Genomic DNA, 12,255 nt, shown 5'->3' on the forward strand with positions numbered 1-12,255 from the left:
ATACTTTTTTACACATTATTTGAAGTTACTTTCATTATCAAGACTTACTCATTTAGTAGTGCCTAACAAATGTATTAATATCATAATATACAAACATATAAACTAATATACATAAGGCAAAAGTTTTAATTTTCTTTTCCTTTAATAAATGCTGTTCCATGTTAAATAAATGACCAATAATTTGTATCTATTAAAATAAATTTAGGTAATTAAGTTTCCTAACCAAAATGTTTATTTCACGGCACTGGAAATCTAGCAGCCAATAAAAAAATGTAATTGTTATTTAATCTCTTGTTCCATCTTTTCTGTATAGTAGTACTTATTTAATGAAAAAGATATATGAATAATTTGTTTACATGATTATATGCAAAAACATATGCTGCCCTCCACTTTTTAACTGTGTGTTGAACAGTCAGGTTTGGTACTTAACAACAAATGAGTTAGAAATATTTAAGTGTAAATCCTCTACTATAGAAATACATAATATACTCCATTGTACAAAAATGTCTTCATTATAGAACATCTCCACTGTAGTAAATAACACAAAATTTTTCTGGCAGTTATTGTCTCCTACAGCTTTTGAAAATAAGATAGCTGAAATTATTCTTAGTTAAACATTTTTTGCTTGTTCTTAATGTACCTACTTTGAGCATTTTCCTAAAATAAGGCCTGCTTGATAGATCGAAGATGGCGGCATAGGTAAACACCGGAGACTGCCGCCGTGGACAACCACTTCAAAAATACAACTAAAAGTCGGAGCAAACATCAACCAGAACCACGGGAAGGCTGGCTGAGGAGAGTCTCTTCAACTAGAAGCAAAAACAACAGCATTCCCACGCTCAGCGGAGGCGCAATGTGGAAAATTTAAAGGTACGGCGGTGCGGTGGTGAGGGTGCGCGCGCAAAGCGGGCTGGCGGCTGAGGGCGAGATTGTCGTTTTCAATCAGGAGCGAGTCTCAGACTCTGGGCTACAGATCCGGGTGAGTCTCTAGGGACCCAGACTCAAACGGGAGAAGCGGGACTGTCTGGCTACGGCCCCTCCGAGGTTTGCAGCGGTTGCTGGGACAGAGAGGCAGAGCCCCTGGGGACGGACTGAGAGCGGCCATAGCTGCTCCCTCCCCCCCCGCCCTGTTGAGCCCGCCCCGCCCAAACCCTGCGCACAGCCATTTGCCGATCGCCTCAGGCAAGGGCTGGACTAGCGCCTCCCCTGAGGACTGAAGGTTTCCCACAGCTGATTTCCACAGCCAGTCGGCCTGGTGGTCAAATCCCTCTAGTGTTAACTACAACAATTAAGGCTTGGCTAGAACAAGACTGCGCACAGAGACCACAAGGGGGTGCACCAAGAAAGCATAAAAGATGCAGAGACAAAAAAACATGACAGAAATGGAGGATATGGAGCTAAGAATCGCAATTTTGAGGGCTTGCCATAAATTTGTGCAGAGCCTCACGAAAACTAATGAGACCCTCGATGCTACGATAAAGAAATTAGAAAGTAAGCATACACGGACTGAAATAAAGAATATTATACCCAATAGCAGACCAGAGGAGCACAAGAATCAAACCAAAGATTCGACAAACACCCAATTGGAAAAGCAAAATGAAAAAAGAATCCGAAAGTGTGAAGATAGTGTAAGGAGCCTCTGGGACAGCTTTAAGCGGACTAATATCAGAGTCATTGGAGTGCCAGAAGATGAGAGACAGCAAGATATTGAAAACCTATTTCAAGAAATAATGGCAGAAAACTTCCCCCACCTGGAGAAAGAAATGGACTTACAGGTCCAAGAAGTGCAGAGAACCCCAAACAAAAGGAATCCAAAGAGGACCACACCAAGACACATCATAATTAAAATGCCAAGAGCAAAAGACAAAGAGAAAATCTTAAAAGCAGCAAGAGAAAGAGGCTCAATTACCTACAAGGGAATACCCATACGACTGTCAGCTGATTTCTCAACAGAAACTTTGCAGGCCAGAAGGGAATGGCAAGAAATATTCAAAGTGCTGAATACCAAGAACCTACAACCAAGATTACTTTATCCAGCAAAGCTATCATTCAGAATTGAAGGTCAGATAAAGAGCTTCACAGATAAGGAAAAACTAAAGGAGTTCATCACCGCCAAACCAGTATTATATGAAATGCTGAAAGGTATCCTTTAAGAAGAGGAAGAAGAAGAAAAAGGTAAAGATACAAATTATGAACAACAAATATGCATCCATCAACAAATGAATCTAAGAATCAAGTGAATAAATAACCTGATGTACAGAATGAACTGGTGACTATAATGAATCAGGGACATAGAAAGGGAATGGACTGACTATTCTTGGGGGAAAAGGGGTGTGGGAGATGCGGGAAGTGACTGGACAAAAATCATGCACCTATGGATGAACTCAGTGGGTGGGGAGTGAGGGTGGAGGGTGGGGTGGGAGCTGGAAGGAGGGGAGTTATGGGGGGAAAAAAGAGGAACAAATGTAATAATCTGAACAATAAAGATTTAAAAAAAAAAAGAAATAAAAAAAAAATAAAATAAAATAAGGCCTGCTTGAACTAAATTTTAGGGAAACAAACTATTTCATTCAAGCACACACACACACAATGCTCTAAACTTTTATAAAATGCTTGTATGTCTTAAAACTTGAGATATTTTGATTCTTATTTCTTAAAATATAATATTTAATTACATCGAAAAAGTAACTTCTTATTGATCTGTAGTATATGGTCTAAAGACATTCTAGGAGTCAAATTATACATTATCTGAAATAACAGGTCTTAGATAAATGGTTCAAAAAAATTCAACATCATTTAAAACAAGTTTATGCCTTAAAATGTAGTCACGAATGTAATTTTTACATATTGCCAAATCAGTATGATTCCAATATGTATTTCTAAAATGAACATTTAAGTTTTCCAAATTTTATTCTGTCATTTTAGTGCCTAACCATATGCCACTGACACAAACAGAGCAAATTTAGATTTATTTAATAAAACATTATTAATTTTAAGTTAGGAATATAACAAGTTTTACTTAATTTTAGAGCTTATATATAAAGTTTTCAAATTTTAACATCTGTGAACTTAAGTTGTCCTGAATTTCAATCTGTGAAGCTCAACAGAACATGTCATAAACATGTAAAAGATTCTGCTATAGAAATTAATGCTTATCTTTAATAAATCTTTATAAACATATACTCACATACAGAAATATTACTTCTGTTTTAGCTGAAATTTCTTTTTAAAAAATGTGACAGGCCATATTTCATTAGACTTTTACATAATTTCATTCCTCTTGAGTCTATAATGAACAAGTATCAATATTGTAAATATATGTGAAAAAGTGAAAGAATGTTTTTGTTTTGTCTTAATATTTAAAGCCTATAAAATATGAGTAAATACACATTGAATACAATGTTATAATTTTCAAAATTGCCATGATTTTAGTACCATGTTCAAAGCTGATTAAATTAAGCCTGATGAAAACTAAATTCAATTGGCCATAAAATAATTATGTTGACATTAAAATAGGCATTATTTGTTGCCATATGAACTTTTACAGATGCAACAAATCCTTAAAGATCATGTTCATATAATATAGAATTTACTAAGTATTATTATTCAATATACTTATTCAGCCAGCTTCAAAGTTAATACTTCCATATCATACTTGTCAAATTGCAATTGTAATCAGTAATAAGTTATTAAAAGACAAAAAAATGTATAACTAGTACTAGGTATTTCTTGTTCATGTTTACTTTAGCAACCCAATTTGTATAGTCAAATTATCATCAATAAATTGTTTTAATATTTCTTAAAAACATTGATGGTTCTATAATGATAGGGTTCACTATAGAATTTTATAAACCCTTCAGGTGAGCAAAGTAAACCTTACTATAAGTTTACTATAAGTTTTAAACATGAGGCATATGTAGGTGATATGGCAAATAGGTGATCTTAAAAATGGAAATAATAATAATCTCAAGATATTGCCAGGGATTAAATTTTTCTACGAATATAATAAGTTAAGTAATTTTAAAAGATTAAATATATGTGAAATAATGAATTTATATATAGATGAGCATATATAAAGCATTATTTAGTTACATATGTTATATTAGATATATTCACATATATTTATCTATAGACATACACATTATATAAATACTAGAGGCCCGGTGCACGAAATTCGTGCACAGGAAGGGGGTGGGTCCCTCAGCCCAGCCTGCACCTTCTCGCAATCCAGGACCTTTAGGGGGATGTCCGACTGCCAGTTTAGGCCCGATACCACGGATATCCCTCTCACAATCTGGAACTGCTGGCTCCTAACCACTCGCCTGCCTGCCTGATTTTGCCCCTAAAACTCAAGCTTCTTCTTTTTTTATTTTTAATATTTGTATTTCTTCTTTATTTTTTATTTTAAAATTCAAGCTTCTTGAGAACACAAGGCGTTTAACATTGTTTCACATCCCTTACAGAGAACTAAGGATGGTAAACACAGCAAATACTTAATACTTATGGGCTTCTATGCAAACACTTTCCAACCAGAGTCTCCAAAAACTTGAAATGGAAAACCTAAAAGTAGAATGCTCAGATTTCAGACATCAGATGCTATTAGCAGGATTTCTATCCCAATTAAACTCTAATTCTGAGCTCTCAACAGTCTGGACAAACTGCCCTTCAATATCTCCAAAGTTGTTTTTGTTTGTTTTGTTTTTTGTGATTCTAAAATAGAGATTTATTTATTAAGAATTATTTAGTGTTTGCATAAAAATCACCAATTGTTCCTCATTAGGTTTTTAACACACATGAATTCTTTGGGGGTCCTCTATTCACCCCAACACTTTCAAAATATAGCTCTTGTTGGTGCCAGGAGGGACAGTTAAGGCAGCGAGGTGTTTCCTTGGGTCTCGGCATCGGGAGGCTCGTGGTCTCCCCTCTGAGAGAATACATATGATAAGTAGTTTCTTAGGTGGGGTAGGCTGTCCTTGAAGAAAATACTTATGCAGAAGAATTCAAGTTCAGTCATCTGTGGTCAGTTACTCATACCTGATAGCTTTAAAATAAAGTCCCCTTGGGCAAGGTCATCAAAGGCTTGCTGGTTGTTTTCAACTATAAAAAACTGTCTGGAAAAAGACAGTAGGAAAGAGCGGGGCCTATACTGACAGCACTGTGACGCTGGGCTGTGCAACCACAGAAGAGCACACAGCAGTTTGCTTTAAAAAAAAAAATCCTATATAATTTCAAATCAGACTCCTCGTGGTCCTTACACGACCTGAAACATCACTGCACCAGATCCTCATTTTTAAAATGAGGTGTATGCCAGGGCTCCCCCAGGGTCATGCACCAGGTGGGGGGACGGGGACAGAAAACCCTAGGACTTGACTTATTAGCAACATTAACTTATTTTTATCACACTGAAATGAAGGCAGTCAGTCTGTGCTGCTGTGAAATTAAACGTGATTCAGAAGAAGTGTGGTTATTTATTGCTCTGTTAGGATAGACCCCAAAAATGACTTTTCAGAAACCAGGGCTGTCCCCTGCAACCCCAGCCAGATTCTGGGCTGCTCTTGGGGATGCAAGCCAAAGCAGCCTGTCAGCTTGCTTCACAGTGATTCTGGCTTGTCTGTTTCTGAGAGTGCCAGCCACTGGGCACACCTATACCTTGTAGTTGAGCTCAGCGTTCATCTTGGTGTACATCTCGTAGATGATGTCAATGGTGGCCGTGTAGTTGACCAGGAACAGGCGGACCTTCTCCAGGCACTCCTCCTCCGTTACATTCTGGCCCTTAGAGAGCACTTTTAGGAAGTCGGACTTGTAGGGTGCAGGATACAGCGCTGCTTGGAAGATCTTCTGCATGATCCAGTCGTGGTACTTCTTGAGCGCCATCTCGTAGGCCTTGGTGGCATTGACGCAGATGAGGTTAGGGTGGCTCTCCTCCCGCTCCCTGTTGCAGATGCTCAGCAGGAAGACCTAGATGAAGCAGAGGCCCCTTTTCAACCACATTAGCGCCAGCATGGCCCCCACTTTGGGCCACTCTGCTCTATACATTTCCTTCTTTGCCTCCAGGATATTCTGCAGGGTCCAGAACTTGGCTGGGTTGGTGTTGTACACAGCTTTGATTTTTGTGATGTTACTTACCACTTATATCTGCCTTGATGGACATAAACACTGGGGACCCAAGGCAATTGAAGAAGGGCAGCAGGTGGGACACTGCCTCCAGGAAGGGCCGGGTCTCGATCTGCTTGTTCGTGGACAGCAGCTTCAGCAGGTGCTCGGCCAGCAGCGCCATTTTGGGGTCGAGGCCAGTGGTGATGCCATTTTCTAATTGGATCTTCCTCTTCCTTCCTCAGCACACTCCAAACCTACTCTGGACGGACTACCCCAATCCCGCAGACCCTTAAGAACTTCCCCCCTATTTCTTTGGCTTTCCCCCATCAGACTCGCACCCCATCGTGTTGCCTAGGGGTGAGGGGCTGTGGTGGTTCTGGTCTAACAGTTGTTATGGTTGTGATGCCATTATGGTCACTGGTGATATATATATATATATATATAATATGTAATATGCTAATGATATGCTAAGGCTGCTCAACTGATCACTATGATGTGCACTGACCACCAGGGGGCAGATGCTCTGACCAGTAGGTTAGCTTGTTGTTGGGGTCCGGCTGATAGGGACTGAGCAAGATTGGCCAGACACACCCTGGAGCCTTCTGCGGCCCCTCCCTGGCCTGATCATGCACTGGTGGGGTCCCTCGGCCTGGCCTGTGCCCTCTCACAACCCAGAACCCCTCAGGGGATGTTGGAGAGCCGGTTTCAGCCCAATCCCGCAGGCCACTCCCCTTGGGAGGGTGCCAGACACAGTGCTCATGGCTGGTGAGTGCTGCTGTGGTATTGTGAGCCTCTCCCGATTGGGACTGATTGGGCACGAGCCTGCAGCAGGCACAGTGGGGCTGGGATGAGCAGGAGCAGCAGGTAGGAGCTGCAGGTGGCATTGGACTGAGGGTTTCAGCCCGATCTCTGCAGGCCACCCAGAGGGCCCCCACCCATGAACAAATTTGTGCACCGGGTCTCTAGTTTATATATAAAGGGCTTGGCACAGTTCCTGGCCCATAATAAGCCCTCAATATATAGGGCTATAATCATAATTAATAGTCCATCAAAAACTATGTGCTAAAAACAAACATTTACCCTTGACACTTTCACAACCTAGTGCTCTATGTCATTTCTTTTCATCAACAAACTACCCCACTTTCTCCTGCTTCTCCTCCAGCAGAGGCCTTTGTGGAAAGGCTTCTCCTCTATTCAGACCTTCCATGTTGGTCTTTGAGACACTTAAATTTCTTCCCACATGGACTATAGAGCAAAGGAAACCATCAACAAAACGAAAAGGCAACATACTTAAGATATTTGCCAATGACATATCGGATAAAGGGTTAATATCCAAGATATATAAAGAAATCATACCACTCAACACCAGAAAAACGAATACAATGAACAAATGGGCTGAGGGCCTGAATAGACATTTCTCCAAAGATGACATACAGATGGCACAGACACACTAGTAAGAAAAGTTGTTCAATGTCACTAGTCATCAGAGAAATGCAAATTAAAACCACAATGAGATAACACCTCACACCTGTCAGAATGGTTATAATAAATCAACAAACGACAAATGTTGGTGAGGATGTGGAGAAAAGGGAACCTTTGTGCACTGCCCATAGAAATGCAGACTGATGCAACCACTATGAATAACAGTATGGATGTTCCTCAAAGAATTAGAAATGGAACTGCCTTATGACTCAGTGATTCCACTTCTTGGAATATATCTGAAGAAACCCCAAAACTTATTTGAAATACTATATGCACCCTGATGTTCATTGCAGCATTATTTACAATAGCCAATTTATGGAAGTAACCCAAGTACCCATCAAAAGATGAGCGGATAAAAAAAGTGGGGGTACATATATACAATAGATTATTACTTGGCCATAATAAAAGTATGAAATCTTACCATTTGCAACAGCATGAATGGACCTAGTGGGTATAATACCTAGTGAAATAAGTCAGACAGAGAAAGACAAATACCTATATGTGGAATCTAAAGAGCAAAATAAATGAACAAACAAAATAGAAACAGACTTATAGATACAGAGAGAAGACTGATGATTGCCAGAGGGGAGGAGGGTTGGGGGACTGGATGAAAAAGGTGAAGGCATTGAGAAGCACAAATTGGTAGCCACAAAATAGTCATGGGATATAAATTACAGGACATGGAATGTAGTCAATAATAGTGTAACTAGTATGGTGCCAGGTGTCTACTTGAAATATTGGTGTGGGGGGAGACTACTACATAATGTATATTATTTTAATACATAATGTATATAGAACAGTGGTTCTATATACCTGAAACTAATACAAAATAACATTGAATGTAAACTGTAATTGGAAAAGAAAAGTAGAAACTTAAAAAGAGAGAGAACATATCTTCATGAAAATTTCTTTGACAACGCATAAAAAAGAAAGCAATTATAAACTGATTTTACTATCACTGAAATTAAGACTTCCATCAAAAGACACCAATTAAAAATGTAAGCTATTGAGTGAGATGGACATTTGCAAAACAGATAATTAAGGGTAAAGAATCCCAATACTGTGTGTGTGTGTGTGTGTGTGTGTGTGTGTGTGTGTGTTTAAAGGCCATATCCCAAAGGCCTTTAAACATATGAAAAGGTGCTCAATTTCATTAGTTGCCGGGAGGTACAAACTACAACTACAATTCTCCAGAATAACTAAAATTATGAAGATTGATAACATCAAGTGTTGCCAGGGACATAGATTAACTGCATCTTTCATATATTGCTGGTGGGAATGTAAATTGGTATAACTACTAGGGAAACTTGTTTTCATTATTCACCAAAGCTGAACATACGCATAACATGACATGGCAATGTCACTTATTTATATACTCAACTGAATGCATATACAAGTGAACACACATGTACAAAAATACTCATGATGACATTGCTAGTAACAACTCCAAACTGGGAATAATTCAAATGTCCATTATAAGTAGAATGGATAGAAAATTGATAGAAAATTGTGGTATATTCACTAAATGGAATATTATAAACACTGAAATGTATAAACTATATAGAGCATCATGGATTAATTTTAAAATATGATGTTGAGCATACATGCCAATCAGAAAAGGATATATACTATATGTTTATAAATTGACAAAAGTCATAATAATAATTACCTTTGGGGAGGGTGATCAATAATGATTGATTAAAGGCACCAAATGAGTTTTCTAGAATACTTACAATTTTTTATTTCTTGACCAGAGTGGTGGTTACATAAATGTGAATACTTTGTAAAAATTCACCTGAATTCTGTATGCAGTTTTTTTCTTAATTGAAATATAGCATACGTAGTAAAGTATTAAAAGCATGAGGAGGGTCTGAACACATGGAGAGACATACTTTGTTCTTTTGTAAAACTTAATATAAAAATGTCAATTCATCCCAAATTAATCTATAAAATCAGTTCAATCCATAGAAATTCTAGTTGAATTTCTTAAGTAATTGGTTTCTTTAAAAACATATTTGAAAAGTCTATAAATAGTTAAGTCAATTTAGGAAAAAAAGGAGCAAAAGCAGGGATTGGTCTATACATAAATTACATTTTAATACTTAATATGACGATTTTGATATAATTGAGAAAAAAATAGACTACTGGAATAGAAGTGATATTTCAGAGACAGATTAATCCAGAAACTAAAAGCAGCAACACAAATCAATGAGGAGAGGATGGCTAGCTTAGTAAACGGTATTGGGAAGTTAGGTTTATGATATGGAAAAACTAAAATGGGATCCTTCTGCACCTCAGAACAAAGTGTCTTCCAAATGGATTAAAAACTAAATGTGAAATGTCATATGGAAAAGGCAATATAAAATAACATAGGAACATATCTTTGCAATTTATCCACTGAGCCAAACCAGTCAGGGCTATCTTTGCAATTTAGACATGAAGATCGACTTTCTATGCAAAGCCTCAATAGCACAAACCATGAAACAAACAAACAAAAAAAGATTTGGGGCTGACTTATGAACAATAATATATTTCATAATATTGTATACATGGGAAAATATGGCTTGATTTCAAATAATCAATTTACAAATGACTTCAACAAAACCCAGTATTAAGCTGATGGTAGACCACACCAATGTGTGTGTGTGTGTGTGTGTGTGTGTGTGTGTGTGTGTATTGTCAATCTTATTTTATAATATCTAAAACATTATTTTGTCTACGAACAGGAAAGATTTGCCTACCAACACTTCTTTGAGTTATTTTCCCATTAGTTTCTTTTTGTACTTAATTTCATTACTGCCTTAATTCTACCACTATCATGACAAGAAATATGTATTTGCCTAGAAAATGCCCTTTTTCTTGCATGTATTCAAACTAACTGCTTAAAAATTCTAGGGTAGATAGCATCTCTAGGCTTTAACATTCTTTTGCTGAATTAACATAGTAAGTTACTTCAAAACACATTAACTTATTAATCGATAAACCCAATTGAACTCTGGCTTTTGAATATAAATTCTTAAAAATCATCTTGTGGTTAGGAAACATTAATTTCTATACCTTCAAATAAAAATGTCATTATTTAAAGATTTAGGAATTAGGCCCCTACAGAAAGAGTGAAAGAAGCATTGACAGAAGCAACATTAAGAATGGTTAAGAGTTTGCTAAACTTTTCTTTCTAAGCACTTTTAGTAGTTACTGCTGTTCTAGAAAAACTAAATTTTATTTTTTTATTTTCTAGAAACATAAATATGGATACCTTTTCATTCTTTCATTACACCCGATTTCAAAGAAAAGGCAGAAATAATTAGCCATTTATGTTGAACTATTTGGAGGCCTTTGAGAAGCTTAAGAAGCTTCATTCAATTCCTTGCGCCTCTTCACCCCAGAGTCCTATCTATCTAGTTTCTCTCTTCTCCAACACCTTTGGGTCTTGACCATTGGTGAGCTATTTACTTTCTCCCTTTCATGATCACTTTTCCTTTAACGGAACTCATATATGTTCTATTAAAATTTCTCCCTCCAGTTCCCAAGAATATATACTGTATAAGCATGTCTAGCCATCCAAGAGATAGGAGGGTGCTTACCTTCAAAGTAGATCCCTGACTGGATTTCTAGGACCCTGGGGAGGGTCCGGAGGTCAAGGGAGTGGACAAATTCTTCCAGCGACAATGCCATGGCTCTGACTTGTGTCTCGTACAGACCTGGAACTTACAGAAGCTTGGGGCTTCTGGGTGTCACTTGCCTGTAATTGCAGGCCCTGCTCATCATTCCTTCCACAGGCTGGCTGGTAGGAATGTCACATAGAGCCCAACTGGGGTGGAGCAGCTCTGTGTGGAGAGGGCCTTGAGGAGGGAGGGAGGAGACAAAAGGTGTGAGAGCTCTTTTTGTTCTAGTTGTGGCTTCATTTCCTTCTGACACTGAAGTAGAACAGGATGGGGGTGGGGTGAGCATGTCTAAACAGAAATTGCCCAAAAAGTGAGATTTGATAAGTAGCTCATCGTCTGTTGCCACTCCAGGTGTGCATCTACAGATCAGGGGCCCAGTTGCTTGTTGACCAGGAAAGAACAGGAATGCAGGACTAAAGTCTCATCCTAAACAAGGCACCATGTTAATTCTTTATCTTTTTAGTTCATTTCTAAAGTTTGGCTTTGTGCCTTATTTGCATACTCTGTGCTTTTATATTAAATTTGGTCCTGAAAGTGCTTTTTGTCAGCAATTTTCAGAAATCTGATACTCTGGAGAGAGAGGATCGAAACCACTTTTTATTCTTCCACATTAAAATTTTTGCTGAATCTTAAAGGAGAGTCAGGCAGGGGAGCAATATGCAAAGTGATACAGTAAATTAATTCAGGAAGTTAATGTGCATTTTCTAATCTCCACACTATAGTGAAAGTATCTAAATCTGTCATTAGCACACCTGGGTTTCCTGGGTTTAGATCTGCTTCTGATGTACAGGTTACTTGCTGTTCCTTATTTCTCTCATTTATTAAATGGAGAAAACATAGAAGGAGTCAAATAAATTGTACAATTTCTTTCAAGGCTAAAATTCTACAATTCTGATCCCGTGGTTCAAATTTAGGCTGGAAAAATTCCCCCAAGTCAGAGGGAGCAAGAGAAGCCTTGTAAAAACAAATCTTAGAAACGCTCTCCCTCTGTATTCTTTGTATTTGCTGAAAC

The 12,255-nt window shown here is 38.0% G+C and overlaps 1 protein-coding gene and 1 pseudogene across 1 annotated transcript in view; both read right to left on the reverse strand.

Moving 5' to 3' along the window:
• Window positions 1-11,349, reverse strand: part of THEMIS (thymocyte selection associated) — a 133,329-nt gene extending 121,980 nt beyond the window's left edge. Inside the window, exon 1 of the mRNA XM_070419230.1 lies at window positions 11,163-11,349. Within this exon, the coding sequence (XP_070275331.1) occupies window positions 11,163-11,253 (91 nt within the window). The 5' untranslated portion in view covers window positions 11,254-11,349. The remainder of the gene's footprint in view (window positions 1-11,162) is intronic.
• LOC139013042 (glycolipid transfer protein-like) lies at window positions 5,644-6,277 on the reverse strand (annotated as a pseudogene).
• Window positions 11,350-12,255: the final 906 nt, after the last annotated feature.

The sequence above is a fragment of the Myotis yumanensis genome, unplaced genomic scaffold, assembly GCF_028538775.1.
Source record: "Myotis yumanensis isolate MYYU_CA2020_CCGP unplaced genomic scaffold, mMyoYum1.0.hap1 SCAF_6, whole genome shotgun sequence".
In the NCBI taxonomy this organism is placed as follows: domain Eukaryota; kingdom Metazoa; phylum Chordata; class Mammalia; order Chiroptera; family Vespertilionidae; genus Myotis; species Myotis yumanensis.